Below are 19433 nucleotides of genomic sequence, written 5' to 3'. Positions count from 1 at the left end.
TGAATAAAACAGTTGTTTCTGACTCATGGGTATCCATTCATTTATAACTCAGCCCCCTGATCAACATCAACAAACCCTCCCGATACTCCTGGAGCCAGAGCAGTCTCATTGCTGTTCCCAAGAATTGTGTCTGTTGAATAGAAGACCCTGGTATTTGTAGCAGCTTTATTTATTTTTTTTAGCTTTATTATGGGCATGTTCTATCTCTTCAAGAGAATAAAAACATTTCTTTAGCTCAGGAGCCACATTTTATATTACATTTTTTTTTTATTCTTCAAAAAAATAGTCTTCACATAATAGGCATTGCAACTCACGTATTGAATGAAATCCATTAGCCAGGAAGCACATAAGTTTTACATTCACAACATTTTGAAATTATGAATATTTTCATGGGCTGTTTTAAGTGCATGATGAACCTGAAAGTTTGAAGAATTGTGTTCCATCCCAGTCAGCTACACTTTTTCTTAAATTTCTTCAATTATAAATTGAGAATAAAATATTTGCCTTCACTGTGCTTTTTTCTATGTAAAAAATATTTAATTTAGAATTTAGAATGACAATTCCAGAATCAATTAAGGTCAAAGATGCAAGTATCAGGTTCTGACCATTTCATAAATTTGAGCAATTTCTTGATATTGGTGGGTAATATTATTATTATTATTATTATTTTGTAAATTTGAGAACTGGGATGAGGACTAAAAACACATTACATCATTCAAAACTAAAAATTAGCCTTAGAGAAATCATATAAGTTCATTTAAATACGTGATTTTGATATGTTTGGAGGATATTAAATCCATTATTAAACCTTATAGATTTCCATATAATCACATAGGTTGGAACAAATTCATTGGCTTCTCACTACCTTTCTGTATTTCTATGTTCATTTCTCCATGTTCAAGTCTTTGTTTTCCTTCATTGCCTTCTCTTACCTTTTCTACTTCATTTTTGTCTTTTACCCACCACAGCTGGCCATATAATGAAGTATTCTATCCCGTCATAGGTTGTAAGATCTTGGAATGCTAACCCATCTGAGTGCTCTCACATTGGAACAATATTTGTCCATATACATATAAAATGTAACCTCATACATCTGTTATCTTTACTCATATGAATAGTAGTTGTATTTCCAGAAGCAGTGTCAAATCCTCAGTGCTACCTCTCTTCCATACTCCTTGTCACTCATTACTGACTCCCTCCATGGCCCAGGTAGACTGCAAAGCACAGGGAAGATGATGACCCCTACCAACAAGGAGCTCAGCCTAGTGAGAACTTTTGAGCTTCAAAAATTGATTCTGATAATTGTGCATACAAACAGGTACATAATGAAGGAAAGACCCATTTCGTCCTTCTTTGCGGTCAAAAGTAACAGACAAAGGACTCAGGAATATCCGACTCAAGTCATGGCTCTAATAGTGACTAGCTTTGTAACCCTGAACAACTTGCTTCATCTATGTCTCAATTCTATCATCGGAAAATAAGTTGCTGTGAGATAATGCATTTTAAGGACCTAATATATGGACTATTTCTATTAAATTTCCTTCTACATAGTAACTACTTAGTAAAAGCTCCAGCTTTTCCTTTCCTTTCCTCCTTCCTTCCTTCCTTCCTTCTTTCTTTCCTTCCTTCCTTCCTTCCTTCCTTCCTTCCTTCCTTCCTTCCTTCCTTCCTTCCTTCCTTCCATATTAATAAATCTTAAGGCAGGTATCATATTTGGAAGAGCTGAATGTTGGTTTCGAGTGAAGCAATAGATTTCATAGCCATTCAATGATTATTCTACCCAATAAATATTTCTTACTTATTATGTGTTAAGAATATCGTTACTACGGAAAGTGCACTGGACAAAATCTGAAACCTGTTCTCAGAGGGCTTTCAGCTTTGTACTATAAGCATTTGCTTTTCCTTCATGATTATATGGTGAGGAGGTGAAGAAGGAGTCAAGATGACTAAATTCCCAACTTATGCAACCAGGCGAACTGCAGAGGCTTTGGAAGTGGTGGTGAACACATGCAGACAAGTCTATTTCAGTGTGAGTGCCCAGCTGGGTCCACACTCCTGCATAGCCTTCAAACCGATTACATAGAATAGCGCATTATTTAGCTGGTTATGGTGAGTGAGAGACAAGAGAGAGAGGGGAGGGGAGAGAGGGGTTTGGGGAATAGAATGAAGTACCTGTAAGACAGGCGAATGGAAATACACAATATGAGGATCTATTACACATATATACATAAACCCTTGGATAGATATGCAGATTTAAGAGACACCAATTTGTATTCACTGAAGCCCTGGCTATCACATAGACATGTTTGCAAAGACATGTTTGTAAAAAAGAGATTAAAAAAGATCTGCATTCTGTAAGCAACGCTTAAGGAACGGGTGGAAGAAAAGTCTTCTAACAAGACTGAGCTATAGCCTAGAAGTGGGAAGAAAAATAGGTGATTTTACAAAAGTAAAGTGAGGAGAGAATTTGAAGAAATGGGAACTGGAGTAGAGTATCAAAGATATAGAAAAAGCAAATCTAACATTCACCATCAGGCAGCAATAATAAGAAAACCATCTCTGAAGACCTAGCTCTTCCCTCTATCTATGTTGATCTCTGATCTTAAACAATGGGGGATGCTGCATGTGTTTAGATCAATGTTTCACAAGCAGCTGTATTAAAATCACTTGGAAAATACCATGCTCAATCCCTCATCAGATAAATGAAATCATAAATCAATTGAAAATCACTGAAAAGGTTGGAGAAAACATCATGTAATAGTTAAAGCATGAACCTGAGTTTTGAATCCTAGCGTATGGACAGAGCTGACTCTATCCTGAAAACCAGACTCCATTTTGAAGTTAATAACTAATACCATTAAAATAATCTGATTATTATTTAACAGGAAAAAAAGAAAAGGAAGATTAGATAATATAGGCATGCCATTGATACAGCTTTGCCAGGAAGCTGCAAGTTGACACTCTCCAGGTCTGTTCGCCGCAGACTGATGGGAGACGGGACTGGACCCAGGCAGTTTAGATGCATGCCCAGTCAGGTCTGAGTGACATGGGAAAATGCTTATCTGTCAGTCACACCTGGGAACAAGTCAGTGGCCAGAATAGGTGTGGCCACTGCAAGGGCACAAAGTCAGAGATATACAATCTTCTGAACAAAGAGAGTTCCCTCTTCTGGTCCCATGGCACTTGGCTCTCTTGCTCTGTAGGGACTCCTGTTGCGGGGGGCATGCTCCTCTGCATTCGCCCCTGTGGTTCAGAGCCATGTGGGACCCATACAGTGGACTTACAGAGTGTGACTAGCCTGATGTTGGATACTACACTGGAACTGACTGCACCTCGGAACAGAAACTGTGGACACTGGCCCTGCTTCTAGCTTTGCCGAACCCACAGCTGTGGCTTTCAGGATGGGTTAAGGCAACTGGGACCCAAGGGATATAACTCCATGCAAATGAAGTCTTGTACCACATCTCATTCTCCTGTGGGGGCTTCTGAAAATGTTTATTCAGTGCTACCCCAAGAACCTCACTCCCACTAGTGACGGAGAAATTTGGCCCACTGATTTCTCCTGCAACATAACCAGCTTAAGGTCTGAATGAATGAACCTGGCCGGACCTTTGACCCTCCTCCTATTCCCTTTGGTGGACTCTGGAATGTGTGCAGAGACATCTGGCTGATCATGACACTTCCAATAATCCTTCCTCTGGGGCAACCCACCCTCGACTTTATCTCTTGGCTCATCCTGGTATCTGACCCTTGATTTTCCCCTGACCACCCACACATTCCTTTTCTATGGCATGGGTCCATCTCTAGAAAAGGGTGGTCTCCCGGGTGAAGGATGCGGAGATCTGACCATCCCACAGCCTCCCGGGACCTGGTTTCTGTAGCCAGATGCCCTGTTAAACTCCTTCAGTGACAAGCTGGACTTGTCAGACTCATTCTTTCGTCTCTTGCTCCTTAGGTATTTGAGGGCCACTTGGTAAACATGGCCTTTTCACTGAACACCTACTAGTTCTGCTACTTTGTGGTTATCAGACTTTAGAAAAGTCATTTACCCCAGAAAAGGGCCCCATCTCTTCATTTCAAAATGAAGTAATTGGAATATATAACACTTATAGCAGTAAATTGTTTAGCAGAATGCCAAGTATATAATAAACGCTTAATTCATTTTGAACCACTCTCTTCTGAAAACGTCAGTCCAGATTCTGAAGCTACCCGTTGATCATCAAGGAATTTAAGCACCAGAATTATCTGGGTAATCTCCTTCATCCTCTTTTGTTTTATTTACTCTTTTTGAAGTTTGTGTATGTACAAGTTGATGATCTGGGTTCCATGCAAAGCACATTAGTAAAGCCTCTTCCTAGAGCGGATTTCAAATTGGTGTGGTAATAGCTCATTTGTTTCAGTCCTGGGCAGCGGGGAAGTTCTTCTGCACTTTATTACAACAATTCTACAAAAGAGGTTCTACTGCTACCCGTATTTTATTGATGAGAAGTTAAGACCCTGGAGGGTTGGATAACTTGCCCAGGCATCTCCCTCGGAAGCTCAGGTTCCCAGTTCTTCGCCACCCTGTCCCCTGCAGTCTAGATGCAGGGACTTGGGACAAGAGGAGAAAGGAAGGCGGGAGGGAGCGCATTCCTCCAGGTGGGCACACACCTGCCCTGACACGGTGGCCCGGGCTCGGTTTCCTTCGACTCAGGAGAAGCAGGGCGCAGCAAACAGGCCTCCCGCCTGATGGTCTTCTACTTTGAATATTCTATCACCCTGTTTTCTAAAAGTAATTTGATTGCAAGTATCAAAATATGTATGGAGTGGAAGTTGTGTCGTGGGTTCCTAGTGTTTGCTCTCTGTTGAGTTGAGTCAAAACACCTCAGGTTGAAAATCAGAACTTGGTCTTCATAAATGAGCGAGGCTTTTAAAGGTAACAGGTATTGCCCCCCATACTTTTACCGTACCATTATTAGAGAATGGATTTTTAGTTGTGGAAACCATTACACAACTCTGCATAAAGTGGACAAGGTCTCTTCTACATACACTGTGATTGTGGTACACGAAATTGTTTGCTTAGATTAATTTGCATTTTCCCCCCTACTTTTTTCTCTTGAAAAGCAAAATAAAGGTTCCTTTCAGAGTTGAAAGCACATTCTATTGTTTGCATTGACTATTTGATGAGATTTATTTAAATAAGAGTGGAGAATTTGGTAGTATGGGACTTAGTTTATTATTAAAAATTTTTTTCCACCAGAACTAGTTTTGATTTAGAAAAGTTTTATTCTGTGTGTTTTTTTTTCCCTTAAACTTATTATCTGTTGATTTACCATATGTTTATAAATAAGTTTGTAACATAACAAAATCGTCATCATGTAAACTGATCAAAATCTACAAAAGTACCGAACTGGAACCAATGAAAATAGATCATAAAACTGAGGAGAAAATAAGAAGAAAATGAGAATGAGCCAACCTCCATTTTAAAAAGCCTGGCAGAGAGACAACTGAGCATATAAAATTTGGGGAAGATTTTATATCCCTCTTCCTTTTCCATATTTGTCAGCTCAAATGAAAATTCTGTTAGCTATTGCACTCAGAGCAATTTCCTAGAGAAAACAAGTCTTCAACTTATATTTGCATCGCGTTTGGAATTTTCACATTACCTTTTCATTTTGTAAAATTCAGAAAGTAACTCACATAAAGTACGAGTGTCATCTGAACTATAATTTCCATTCTTGTCTCTGTATCACAGAATGACTGAATTACTTTGCTAATTTATAACAGTGCTATCCACTTCTCATATGCAAAAAAGAAAAAAAAAGAAGTGACTCTTACATGTGCCTAACCCAGTGGTTTGAGTTAATTAGACTATCATGTGCACATTTTTAGTAATACAATATTTTTCATAATAATTATATGCTATGGAGACATCTATTTAAAGACTCAAGTGATCACTTAAATGCAAAATCCCTGATAGAACTCCATTATATTTTTCATACTAAATTAACATCACAGGCTTCTAATGGAGGCTTTAATTAGGCATTGATGTTATTAGCAATATTTGGCAAAATAAAATCTGTCACTGTGAAATATTCATTAAGTTCAATTTCTGTCAGTCAATATTAAGTGTTTTCTGCACCTTAGGATTTAAGTAAGAAGCAAAAAGCTAAGCGAGAAACTAAAAACCCATTCAGACCAACCTCCTTCTTCCTATGTGCCATACAAAAATCCACGGTCATTAGGTGTCTTTTGTGTTTTATAATTGCCAAACAACCGGCTCTTTACAGTCGTTTATGCTCAGAGGCATTCCATTAGGAGGCTGTCCTCACGCTGCACAGAATGAAAAACAAAGGGTCTGTACTAATTGAAACACACATCCGTCAGGAAGCAACTCAGTCCAGTGTGCACGTGTGCCCATTCCCAAGCACCATCAGAAGGGTCAGGAAGTCCACTGAGATGCTGGGACAGCAAACTCAGGCACAGAAGGCGTGGGCAGTGCGCTCGAGGTGGCAATCACAGGCCACGCAGAGCATCGCTCGAAAGAAAGCTGAGATGCTTACCAGTAACTTTCCCGTTGGCTTCCAAGGGGGGCTGCCAGCTCACTGTGACAGCACGGGGCTTCCCCTCTCGAGTAATGACTGTCAGATCCTTGGGAGCAGAGGTCGGGGCTGCGAGAGGGAACAGAGGCAGGGCCTTGTCATCGGATGAGAAAGAAACAGACATTTATGGGACTTCTAATCATGATGTTGACACTCGGAATCCATCAGGCAGTATGTCATGCTTATCTGACCATTTACAATTTATCTCAAGGATTTGAATTAAATAAGCAAACAATCAGAAATACAGAAGCTCCTGCTTTTTCATGGAAGATAAATGACTTCCGAAAGAGTAGCTTTAGAGAGCAGAAAATATGTGTGAATACGGAGGAAAAAATTGTAACTGGTATTTTCAAGTGAGTGCCGTGCTGAAAATGTGAGAACCGTACCAGAACAAACAAGTGTCCACACACTGTGAGAGGGGCTACACAGCTCCAAGGGACAGAATTCTGTTGTGACTGTAGGATTTACCACTGCAATGCCACCCAGTTATGTATCTCCTTAAAAGACCCTCCCTAAGAATACATTTAAACACAGGCCAAAGCATCCTGCTTAGCAAACATACCAGTTATCTCGAAACAAAAAGGCAAAGCAATATTTGAAAATAGAGCAGACAAGGAATGTACGAGGGTCTTGTTATCAACCTGGCATAAAATGACCTGGTATGAAGCCCTGCATTCTCAGAGCTTTTTCCCACATGTCGTTGAAGGGGAGCGGGATTGGTTGCCCCAAAATAAGCCACTTTGGTATAAGAATTATTTTAAGTAGATTGAACTGCATAGAAACATTATTTCTTTAAAAAAAAAAAGTTTTTTCTTCATTGATTTGAGAGAGAGAAGGGAAGGGAGAGAGAGAGAGAAACATCGATGAGAGAGAACATCAATTGGCCACCTCCAGCATGCCCCCCACTGGGGATCGGGCCCACAACCTGGGCATGTGCCCTGACTGGGAATCAAACCAGGGACCTCTTGGTGCACGGGTCGACGCTCAACCACTGAGCCACACCGGCCAGGCGAAACTACATTTCTTTAATACGACTTTCCTCTTTTCTTCCCTTTTGATTCAAACTGGCCTCATCCAGCACCCTGACTCACCCTCCTTCTCCCTTGCACATCCACTCCCTTAATCATTAACCCTCAGGACTACGAGGTTCTGTTCAGCATGAAATAATCTTAGGAACAAAGACTCCGGTCTGATGACCCCAGAGAGCGAGTTTCGGTCAACCTAGAGATAACATCTAGACCTCGGTTGTGTTTCAGCTCCAGGCCCAGAAAACCAGCAAAACCAGACTTCATGGATGACATTAGGGCCAGCTGCACCGATCAAGCACCCCTTAGCCAACACGGACCAGCCAACAGAGACCACAACCCTAAAAGGACACACCTGGAAAGCTGTGAATGTTGGGGAATAGATTCTGGTATTGGAATCCACAGCTCAAATGTTTAGAAATGTTTTATGAAATGCACACTATTTCTTAATATTTGGAAAAGAAAGTGGTCCTAACCACTCGAATGATCCCTCCTAAACCAACCAGAATATCTCTGCTCTGCTCCTCTCCAATCTCATGGGTTCTGCCCGAAGAGATCTTTTAGAAATTCTTCATTGACGACCCATCCTCTTTGGATTAAATGTAAATTAGTAATAAATACCAGGCCCTGCAGGATGTAAACCTTACTTTGTTTTACAGCCTCCTTTCCCTTGTCCCAGAAGTACTGTGTTCCAGTCCCTCTGAACCATTTGCAAGTCTCTTGCTGGCATCTTTCTGATACCTGCTTGTGTATTTTTGTACATGCTGTTCCCTTCCTTTAGAAGGCTCTGGAATGGGTGCCTGATGACCCACCCAGGACACAGCTTAAACAATACTTCTTTATTAATCTTCCTCTTATGTCTCCAGACAGAATTTATACTTGAATGAATTTGCTCTGATTTCAACTTGTCCAAAATTCTGTGATTATATTTCTCATGTGACGTCAAGTTTAAAAAATTTTTTTCTTTTCTATTATATTATAATTTTCTCAAAGATATAGGCTCTCTTTTCTTTGCTTTTTCTACCAAGTCCCTATCTCAGGACCTGACAATTACAAATGCACATAATTGGAAATTCATAATTAATATCTCAGTTGACTTGATGAGTCCTGCCTTGTGGTTTGTCTGCCTCTCATTCCTTCCCATGCTTGGATTTCTTTAAGTGCATGAGTGGAAGGTCACATTTGAGATTTAGAAGGTGTCCCGCCATGGAAATCATATTGGACATTTATTATTTGGACCACCCGACATGCCATTCCTTCCTCCTTCATTTAGAGAAGCCCCCTTCTCTTTGGGAAGGAGCTCCCCTCTGTGTCATGTGACCTCCAGGGCCTTCACCCCACTCTTTCTTCTGGGAAATAGAATGTTAATACAAAGAAGAAAACCACATAGAGTCAAACCACTGTGATGGCAACACCCCAAATGGCAGTCCAGTAGTTCTTCCTCTCTAAAGACTGGGAGTACCTCTGGTTTCTTTCTCTTCTCAAGACCCATTATGTCAGGGGTCCTTGCAGTTATTTTTATTTTACTTGAGCTAACTAGAGTAAAGGAAGTATTCATCACTTGGGCAAAATGGAATGAATGTTTTATTTTAAGGATCCACCTGCCACCCTTGACTTTATCATGAGCAATTTCAGCACCAGAGCCAAACAGTGCAGCCCCAACAGTCTTTCTGTTGTTGCAGAACTGGAAGCAAACCCTAAAGTCATTTCACTCACTTCATTTCCTTCTCACAGTGATAAAACCTGCAGACACTTGTGAATTACTTCTTGCTTCTCATCATCACCCAGAGATCTCATCCACGTGCTATTTACACCTCTATCCAGATCATTATCCGTTTTGACAATCACCCTCCCCGCTAACCACATTTCTGAAAGTTAATATCTTTTTTGTCAGCAATGGGCCTCACCATTGGTGTCCCTGCAAGGTTAGGCAGTTGATGAAAAATCAATAGGGTACATTTATCAAGTCAGATGTTGGTGGGCATTTTGCATTTATGAAAGGGAAAAATGGGTGAATTTGCTTGCTGTAGGAGGAAATTACTACTCCTCTCTTTCCCTCAGGAAAGATCAAATGTCTCAGGGGTTTTTATTTCAGTCCTTCATCTCATTTCAGGTAAAAAGAAGGAGCAGAGCCTTTATTCTCCCCATGGTACACATCTCATCCAGCGTGTCTTAGTCTTCGAAAGAAGGTGTGGCATTGGCTTTCAGGGCAGAACTCTGGGAGAAGGAGTTAATATGTAAACATGTAAAGTAGAAGAAGAGGATGTTGCCATTCAATTAGACTATCTAGAAAACTTCTTAGAGAAAGAAGTTATCTACAAAAATGTAAAATACAGTGAAACCTGTGAGTTAACATGGTCGCCAAAAATAAAAATTAGAATTGCAATGCCATGGGACAAATTCTAATAAAAATAGAAATTCAACTTCCCCAGAGAAGTTTTATTGTCATATTTTTTTTAAAAATTGGCATGATACAATACCACAAACCAATCAAAAAGCAGGTTAAGCTCTGGCCGGTGTGGCTCAGTTGGTTGGAGCATCCTGTACACCAAAAGGTTGTGGGTTTGATCCCCAGTCAGGGCACATTTGGGAGGCAACAACAGATGGATGTTTCTGTCTCACATCAGTGTTTCTCTTTCTCTTTCTTCCTCCCTTGGGTAAGGATTAAAAAAAAAAAAAAAAAAAAGCATGTTAAACCCTGTATTCTTCAGATGTTGGATCCCTGAGAACTATGAATGCCAAGTACACTACATTTCTGTTAAGGTTATAAACTCAACATTTATGACCCACAGTAAAGTGAGTGGTAAAATTTACAGTGAATTGCTTTTACCCTAGATTTGAACTACTTCAAATTGCATACAGGTTTCCACTATGTTCTCCTATTTCCAAAGAGGGAACATGACCACCCGGAAACTGCTTCCCACGTCTGAGCTTACTTAGGACAAGAATCCACGAGACTCCGGTTATAACGCAATGTTATATTTTGTATCTAATTTCTTTTTTTAAAAAAGTAAACACCTACCGTGACTGTTGATCAATGACACACATGCTTTGGCCAGAGACAGGTCTATGCATAATTTTCTGCCTTTATATGAATGCATTAAAAGAAGATTTCCTTTCAGATCCCCCGAGTTAATGCCCAAATTAAAACCAGATTACTTAGTCCATTAGGGATTCATTTTCTCTTTTTCTAGAATGGGAGGATAATTTTAGACACAAAAGTGTTACGAACTACAAAGTATAAGCTATTTCCTGTAAGATAAAGCATAAGCTGGACATCAAAGGCACCACGCTCCGCAGACCCCGGCACCGCGTCACCAAGTGGCGATCCGCAGCTCCCTTTCTCACACACCTGCCTCGTAGGTGGTGGCGTGAGCAGTCATGCTCCACGTGCTCGACCGGCGGCTCTTTGTCACCATCACCGAGAACTCGTACATGGTGTTTGGTTTGAGGCCTGTTGCCGTGTAACTCAGGGATGTTGTGTCTTCTGACTATACAAGTGGGAAGGAAGCAAAGAGGAAAGAAAACATGAACTCGATCAACTTGGTAAATCAAGACATGTACAAAGACTCTCAAAGAAGCCAACCACAAAGGAGTCCCGACAGCTAGGACACAGCCCTGGCTACTTCCTTCCCGTCAACTGGTCTGCACCGCTTGCTGTCAGGCGCTGTGCTCTTTAAAGGGGCAGCTGGCTGATAGTGTCCCAGGTGAGGCAGTAACCGTGGCGACGAGCCCAATTCTGTTTCCTCCTGACAATTCCATCTCTAAGGTTACCTGCACCGATTGAACTCAATTTATTTAGAATAATCAAAAATTGTTTTAGTTTTTAATGTTATGCATTTTATAGAGATCGTCATGATTACCTTCCACTGATAGTACAATGAGATTTTACAGTTCTGTTTATAATTTTTGCACAAAGGCTTCATGGTACAAATTGTAGTGGTTCAAGAATCTGTTTGGCTATTATAAAGAAAGTGGACAAAGGCGATGTTGGGAACGTTGTGTCACGGGGTTTTTTTTGTGTGTGCAAACTTCACATTAAATACATTAAAGTCATGTGGTCACTGGAGCAGCTGGTCAGGAAGAAATGGCCACCTGGACAAAGACCAAGGCATTACATTCGTGTTAATATTGTTTGTCTTCGGAATGCTTTTTACTGTCTTTTAAACAATAGGCTGAAGATATTTTAGTAGAGAGTAAATTATCTGTATCGCTTACTCACAAGATCAAAATAATAATGAAGGAAAAAAAGGCCAATCTTCCAGGTTAATTCATGTTTTCCATATAATCAGGGCAATGAATTTAAGATTATTTATGTCTCATAAATATCAATTTATGTTTGGCATTTAGATCTTGATTTTCTTCCAAAGCTAAACGTTGACTTGTATTATTTATTATGTATGTTATATATCTATGTCTAGAAAACCCAGTGTGCTCTCTTTCCTGACCTGTGCTATTCCTATCTCCTCCTTACTATTAGTTGGTATATCTTTTTTGCTCTGAATCATTTAAAATTATAGGTATGGAAACCTACATTTCATTACAAAACCATATAAATACTTGACTGTACAAATAACATTTTGATGATGTGACTGTCCATCTTATGAAAGCAATGACCTCATAAACATCTATCAGAAGCTCTTTCTAAAAATAGCTGTAAAAATGTGTGCCCTAAATAAAGAAAAAATACTCTGTAGACACGGGAGGATAAAATCTTATCAAATAAAACACAAAACGGGCAGCTAGTGTCTGACATGCTGATCTATAACTTCCAGTCTTGCCTCCTTCCCCATCACCATGAATGCCTATAAGTCTTAGCGATGGAAATAAGGGGAGAGATGGGGCCTGAGAAATGTTTCAGCTAGGAAGGAAGGACTTCATATCATAAAACTAGTCTCTTTGAGCATAGACACCAGTGACATCTGAGAGGCCACTAAACAATACTGTCCTTATTTGTGGTCTAACATGACACACTTGCATTCTATAAATAACACGAATTCACTGAGTTTTCTCAGGAACCTAATGGAAAGTTGCTGCTCATCATACATCATTAGCCTAGAAGTTATTGTAAATCATGGCCAGTTATTTTTGTGAGCATAGAATACCCAGGTACCACCTATTTGAGCCTCGGTTTTTTAATCTATAAAACAGAGATAGCAATAGCACTGACCTCATGGCAATACTTAAAATGTGAAATAAGTCAAGTGAAACAGTGTTTGCCCAGAGTAAGAATTAAATAAATGTTAGCTATAATATTTCATGCACTATTTAAGGTATTATAAAATTTTAGGCATGTATTCAATTCTGTTTTGAGTCGTCCGCATCTTGAGGGCAGAGGTCGCCAAGTACAACGTTGATGCTTCCGTGATACCCACGCTATGTCAGCTAAACACCAGTCAGTAGTCAAGAAATGTATTTGGAATAAAAATTCACAAAAAACATGTGATTAATCGTCTTAGTAGAAAAGAAACTACAGACGATTTCTCCATTTGATAAAGAAAATCAATATAGCCCTGGCCAGTTTGGCTCAGCGTTTGGAGTGTCGGCCTGCGGACCAGAGAGTCCCGGGTTTGGTCCCCGCTAAGGGCACGTACCTCGGTTTCAGTTTGTCCCCAGCCCTGGTTGGGGTTGTGTGGGTGGCAACCAGTCGATGGGTCTCTTTCACATCTATGTTTCTTTCTCTCTCTCTTCCCCCCTCTCTCCCTCCCGCTCTATCTGAGGATAGATGCAAAAATGTCCTTGGGTGAGGATTAAAAAAAAAAAAATCATTATAGAGTTGCGGACAATGAAAATATGAACGTCTGGATGATAGCTTGATTTGGGACTCAATGAAGTGGAAAGGTACTCCTGTCATCCTGAGTTCTAGTTCCAATTTACTGCGGAGTTGTTGTCAAGTTATACAACCTACTTATGTCTTCATAACACAACTACATACATACTTAACTATGAAGACCCTTCTTTATTCTTTTTATAGTAGGTGTGAATATCCCAATTATACAGATGAGAAAAGTGAGATTGAGCACGTTAAGTGACACGACGGCACACAGCGACGCCAGCTGTTGCGCCTGGGTCATATGACCCCGTGCACTATCCCCTTACCTTGTGTGTGCCCTGCCTACCTCGTACAGCTGTGGTGCTGAGTGAGATGACACGAGAGCTATAACAGTGGTTTCAACAGTTAAAAATGCAAAACCAAAGCATTTTATTACAACTGTTTGTAACATTTAAATGTATTCCGTCTCTCTAGTGGGTCGGATAAGTTCTACTTTTATCCTTGCTATCCAATGCACCCCACTCTTTCTTCTAACCCTTATTCTCAGAGTGTGGATGTAGACTGCACACGTGTGAGAAGGGGGTTCTGTGTTAGTAAGTGGGAGGTTTGGGTCAGGGAAGAGGATGGGGAGAAGAACAGTTAAAATCTTTTTTCTATTTAACTTCAATCCACGAGAGAAATCAGCCTCCTCTTACAGAGGGTAGTTTGGGTTTGGGCCTCACGGTCCAGACATTCTCTGTGAAGCTCAGTGACTGTGTCTACTTTAGTATCTACTCAACTGAGATCATTCACCTCAAGGAATTTTGGAACTCAAACTATTCTGCGGAGAACAACACTGTCCTTCAGAACATTTTACATACTGGTAAAGTACCCACGGCCTTTTTGTGAAATAAATGTAACAAAGCATAGCAATTATAATAATAAAAATTTTAAAGTAGTCATTTTAAAGTAAACTTAGAGTTGGGCAATAGTATATAAAGAGATTTTAAAAAATGCTCTCATATGTTTTATTGGTTGTCTTATCTGATAATGTTATCTCTAGAGCTCTGTTGAGTCTTAAATCTAATACTATAAGGAGATTGATCGGAAGCTTGCAACAATATCTTATATCAATGATACTATTTGCGTTTTCCTGGAGAGTTTTTCCAATACCTGACCTAGCAGGGTTGCAGTACCAAAGAAGGCTTTAAAAAAAAAAAAAAAATGGTTTCATCTTGCCAGTGTGGCTCAGTGGTTGAGCATCGACCCATGAACCAAGAGGTCACCAGTTTGATTCTTGGTCGGGGCATATGCCCAGGTTGTGGGCCCGATCCCCAGTGGGGAACATGCAGGAGGCGGCCAATTGATGTTCTCGCTCATGGATGTTCCTCTCTCTCTCTCCCTCTCACTTCCTCTCTCTCTAAAATCAATAAAGGGAAAATTTAAAAAAAATTGTTTCAACTAAAAACTGATTTATGATAAAATGTGAATTTTATGCCAATTAAAAGTTAAAAGAGACTAGAAGCAAATTGAGCTACGTGAAAAAAAGGTGGGATTTTGCTTTTTCTCCAGGGTTTTCATCACAATCAGAAGTTCCCAAAGGATATTTTCATCCCCCTAATCACCACTGGCCTGAGGCTGGATTAAACAAGATGGCAGTTTGGTGGAAAGAACATTGGATAAGGTATCAGGAGATCCAAATGCTCCCTGAGAGCACCTTAGTAGAGCGGTAAGGGGGGATATAAGGAGAGTGCCGAAGTTGAGTTATTGTTTACTTGGTTGTTGGGTAGCATTTATTCTCTCGTTTTCAAAGCTACCCTATTCATCCCACATCACCATCATGTGAGCTTTATACTTTAAATGTGTTTTAGCATATTATCTCACTTGAATAGCTTATGAATTCTCTGGAGTTTATCTATGGAGCTGAGTGTATTACTCATTCTAAAATTAAAAATAATATGTTAAGTAACAACAGCTAAACCATGTTTAACTGCACAGTTCTAGGGACATAGTAGGTGCTGGATAATCACCTGTTGATCTCATTTTTATCTGTACTTGTGTACTGTTTGTATATACTAACATTGTGGTCTACATACTAACATTGTTGTGTATATACTAACATTATGGCAGGCTTAGGTGGTAAAAAAATTGTCCCGGTATATAATAATTTGTTAGAATTCCTGTGTCTGGCTGATAGGGATTTAAAATTATGAAGGACAATGCCTCCACTATGTGTCTCAAAAGAGCTCTTGGGGGGTTTGTGAGATGACTGAGTGATAAGGCAGGAATTAGGGCGGTGTTTAATTCATAGTAGTTAAAGGGGGTGTACATTGTGAATTTTCTTTATCACATGAGGGTGTTTCAAGGCTAATTAGAGGAAGGAGATGCTAATGGCTTAGAGTGCTTCAAGGATGTTATAAAAATCTTGCAGTATGCATCCCCAGTCAGAAACACCATAAAATAGATACTCTGTAACATTAATAGGGTTGCCTTTGGTGTCAATCCAGATTCCATATGAAAACAAGACACCAAAATCCATCCAGAAAATTAATGTGGAGCCCTGCTATTTTCAAAGGAAAATAACATTGCTTTGTACAATATTATTTACGTCAAATTATTCCTATAAACCCAGCATCTGGCGGAATTCAAATCCCATTTCGTATCTCTTGATATTTTTCTACCTTGCCTTAGAATTGTTTCCTAAGACACAATCATTCCTGCGCTAATTTTAGCGCCTCAGTTATTAAAATGCTTTGTTTTTCCATTTAGTGACACAGCAGCAAAATGACTCATGACAGTCAGGAAGCATATAAAACAATGGATTAAACAAATGACAGTTCATTGAAAATTCCATACTATCAATTAGAACTTCACCTTGTATTTTGCATTTGCAGAAAAGCTGGTTCTCCACCGGACAGTGTACAGTCGCACTTCCGACGTTTTTTGGTTCTTAGGGACAGAGTTGTCTGCCCAGCTGACCCTCACGGCATCGTGGGTAAGAGCCACAGCCTGTACACCTACTGGTGGGAGCATGGGGGTGGAGACATCTGGGACCGAGGTGGGGAAATCATCAAGCAAAGGATAATAATCAACTGGGTCAGTGGGATCTGGGTTTAAAAACCCACCAAATGAAACAAACAAATAAATAGATAAATAAAAGAGTTAAAAAAATAAATATCAGTGGTAACACATCACAATGAGTTAAATGCATGGCAATAATGATGAAAGGGAACATGAGAAGAACAGAAAAAAATACAATTAATTCCATCGGAAAACTCATAGGAAACAGTATTGCTATACTACAAAAATAACTACTTTCTATAATTTCCTCATTTCCTTGGAGTGGTTTTATCAATTTGGCTGCCATTCTTAGTTTTACATTTACAAAGTCCATTTCTTGAAATGTTGCACATTACTTCTTCAAAGATCTCGTATGGAAAGTTATCAGATTTTCAACTATACAGATAACTTAAAATAACAAGATAAAAAGGAGAGCCTGGTTTATTTCCTCCTGCAAAGGAAATACAAGCCTATCTGGTACCTGGTTTGATGTTGTTGCTATTCATTTGTTTGTTTTCTTCTTTTTTAACTTAATTTTGTTTTTCTAATTTTTTATCATTGTTTAGCTTATATCTGCATAAATACTGTTCAAGCAAGAAATAAGACCAAAGGGCCCTGAGGTCTCCAACAATCTCTCTGTGGCTATGATTGCACAAAAGCAGATAGCACTTGGTGTAGCAGGTTTTCTCAGATGGAAATCATTAGAGAAAGTGTGGAAGTGTCCATTTCACCCGTAGTCTCATACGGTCAACCAAGCATCTAGAATTTTAAGGCATTTCTGCCTTCAACAGTCCTTGTTTTAAAATTTTAAGTTCCATGGAAAGACTCTGTATTATTGGGTGGGGAGACAGAATGAACTACCACGCATGCACGGAGGTACACACTTATCTTGATCAATAGTATTATCAGATTCTGCATAATGATGTGTATGGTTTTATAAAATTCTCTAGAAAAAGCTCATACTCATTTTTAGGCTGGGTATATCAGAATCAGAGGAACTTATTTTGTAGCTGAATAAGAGTCCAATTTTGAGCCTTTTATTTTATACCTAAAACATTTAAATTTTAAATATTTTATCTTTAAATCATGCAGAGTGTATGCTCACTAACTAATAAAACACAGGATGCGCTCTCAGGCTGGGCATCTGACGCCATCCGGGGAGACCTGGCAGAGTGTAGGGTATCTGTCGGGAGCAGTGCACACACACAGTTCGTTTCTAAACAGCCTCGTTCCAAGGGTGGTGGCTACTGGCTGGTTTTGAGGGTCACCGTGTCCACTGCATTTCACATGTGTAGCCTCTACTCATCATTCTGTTTTCTAATGAATTACTTAGTAGTTTACTGGGCGGTGGACTTTGGGGCAAAATATAAAACCCGAAAACAAAAACAACAAAAGGAAAAAAGAGAGAGAGAAAGAAAAATATGTATTTAAAATTTAATGACAGAGCCCTGGCCAGTTTGGCTCAGCAGTTAGAGCGTCAGCCTGCGGTCCAGAGAGACCCGGGTTCGGTTCCCGCTAAGGGCATGCACCTCGGTTACAGTTTGTCCCCCGCCCTGGCGGGTCGTGCGGGTGGCAGCCACTTGATGTGTCCCTTCACGTCGATGTTTCTCTCTCTCTCTCTTCCTCTCTCTCCCTCCCACTCTATCTGAACAAAAAATGGAAAAATGTCCTCGGGTGAGGATATAAAAAAAAAAAATTTAATGACAGAGCCCAGGCTTTCTATATTTCCCTTGACCTCTTTTTTTCGGGGCTCCCTTAAAGCCAATGGACTCATGAACCGATGAAGAGGGAGCCGAAGATGGCGTGGCCTCCAGGAGCAGTGCAGTGAGTCAGCTCGGGCGGAAGGTGCTGCCACACCACAGTGCTGCCCGCCTCACCCGCCCCTGCTCCTGGCTGACTTCCAAGAAGGATGTCATACACGTGGGTGGACTGCCCTAAATGACAAACTCCTTTTGACGGACCTATGCTAAGACTTACCCTATTTGTTGTTTCTTCGCTTAATCAAATTTTGTTGTTAAACCTACATTAACTTTGTAGCCTTTCGCAGGGACCCTACATAAGGTTTTGAAAAGGAGTGATTCTATTTCAAGAAGTGGTAATGATAAATCCCGCCACTTCTGCATGTTTGAAGAGCCTGTCTTTTCCTGACCTGTTGAGCTTCTTCATGCCCGGTTCAGAGTGCATCCCTCAGACTCCAGGTGGCCCTGTTGGATGGCACCTATCCGTAGACTTACACAATTCCAAGTTTCTACCCTTGCACAAATGTTTCTTGACCATGTAGGGGATTCTTTTCCGAGCCTGGTTTGCCACTCTACTTGTCACCTCCTTTACAGCTGCCTTGTTTAGCACAGTTAGCGACTAGTTACAGACAAACTTAAATCTAAATTGATCAACATTAATTAAAAGTTAAAATTCACTTCTGTTGCACTAGCCAATTGCAGGTGCTTCGTGGTCACAGGAGCTTGGCGCCTTCCACACTGGACAAAACAGATGTAGAGTGTTTCCAACAAAGTGGGGTACTCTAGCGCACGGGGGGCACCGTCCCATGGGGTACTCTAGCGCCCGGGGGGCACCGTCCCATGGGGTACTCTAGCGCCCGGGGGGCACCGTCCCATGGGGCACTCTAGCGCACGGGGGGGCACCGTCCCATGGGGCACTCTAGCGCACGGGGGGCACCGTCCCATGGGGTACTCTAGCGCCCGGGGGCCACCGTCCCATGGGGCACTCTAGCGCCCGGGGGGCACCGTCCCATGGGGCACTCTAGTGCACGGGGGGCACCGTCCCATGGGGCACTCTAGCGCACGGGGGGCACCGTCCCATGGGGCACTCTAGCGCACGGGGGGCACCGTCCCATGGGGTACTCGAGCGCCCGGGGGGCACCGTCCCATGGGGCACTCTAGCGCACCGTCCCATGGGGCACTCTAGCACACGAGGGGGCACCGTCCCATGGGGTACTCTAGCGCACGGGGGGCACCGTCCCATGGGGCACTCTAGCACACGGGGGGGCACCGTCCC

The 19433-nt window shown here is 41.0% G+C and overlaps 1 protein-coding gene across 2 annotated transcripts in view; it reads right to left on the bottom strand.

The window, feature by feature from the left end:
- DCC (DCC netrin 1 receptor) overlaps positions 1 to 19433 on the bottom strand; it is a 1071808-nt gene that overhangs the window by 93940 nt on the left and 958435 nt on the right. For both annotated transcript variants that reach the window (XM_036244835.1, XM_036244836.1), the window contains 3 exons: positions 16233 to 16465; positions 10959 to 11097; positions 6543 to 6650 (listed from right to left, as the gene is read on the bottom strand). In XM_036244835.1, coding sequence (XP_036100728.1) covers positions 6543 to 6650; positions 10959 to 11097; positions 16233 to 16465 — 480 coding nt within the window. The remainder of the gene's footprint in view (positions 1 to 6542; positions 6651 to 10958; positions 11098 to 16232; positions 16466 to 19433) is intronic.

This window comes from Molossus molossus, unplaced genomic scaffold (assembly GCF_014108415.1).
Source record: "Molossus molossus isolate mMolMol1 unplaced genomic scaffold, mMolMol1.p scaffold_m16_p_6, whole genome shotgun sequence".
NCBI classification, from domain to species: Eukaryota; Metazoa; Chordata; class Mammalia; order Chiroptera; family Molossidae; genus Molossus; species Molossus molossus.
Note: the sequence above shows the minus strand (reverse complement) of the source record. Positions and strands in the feature narration are given on the sequence as shown.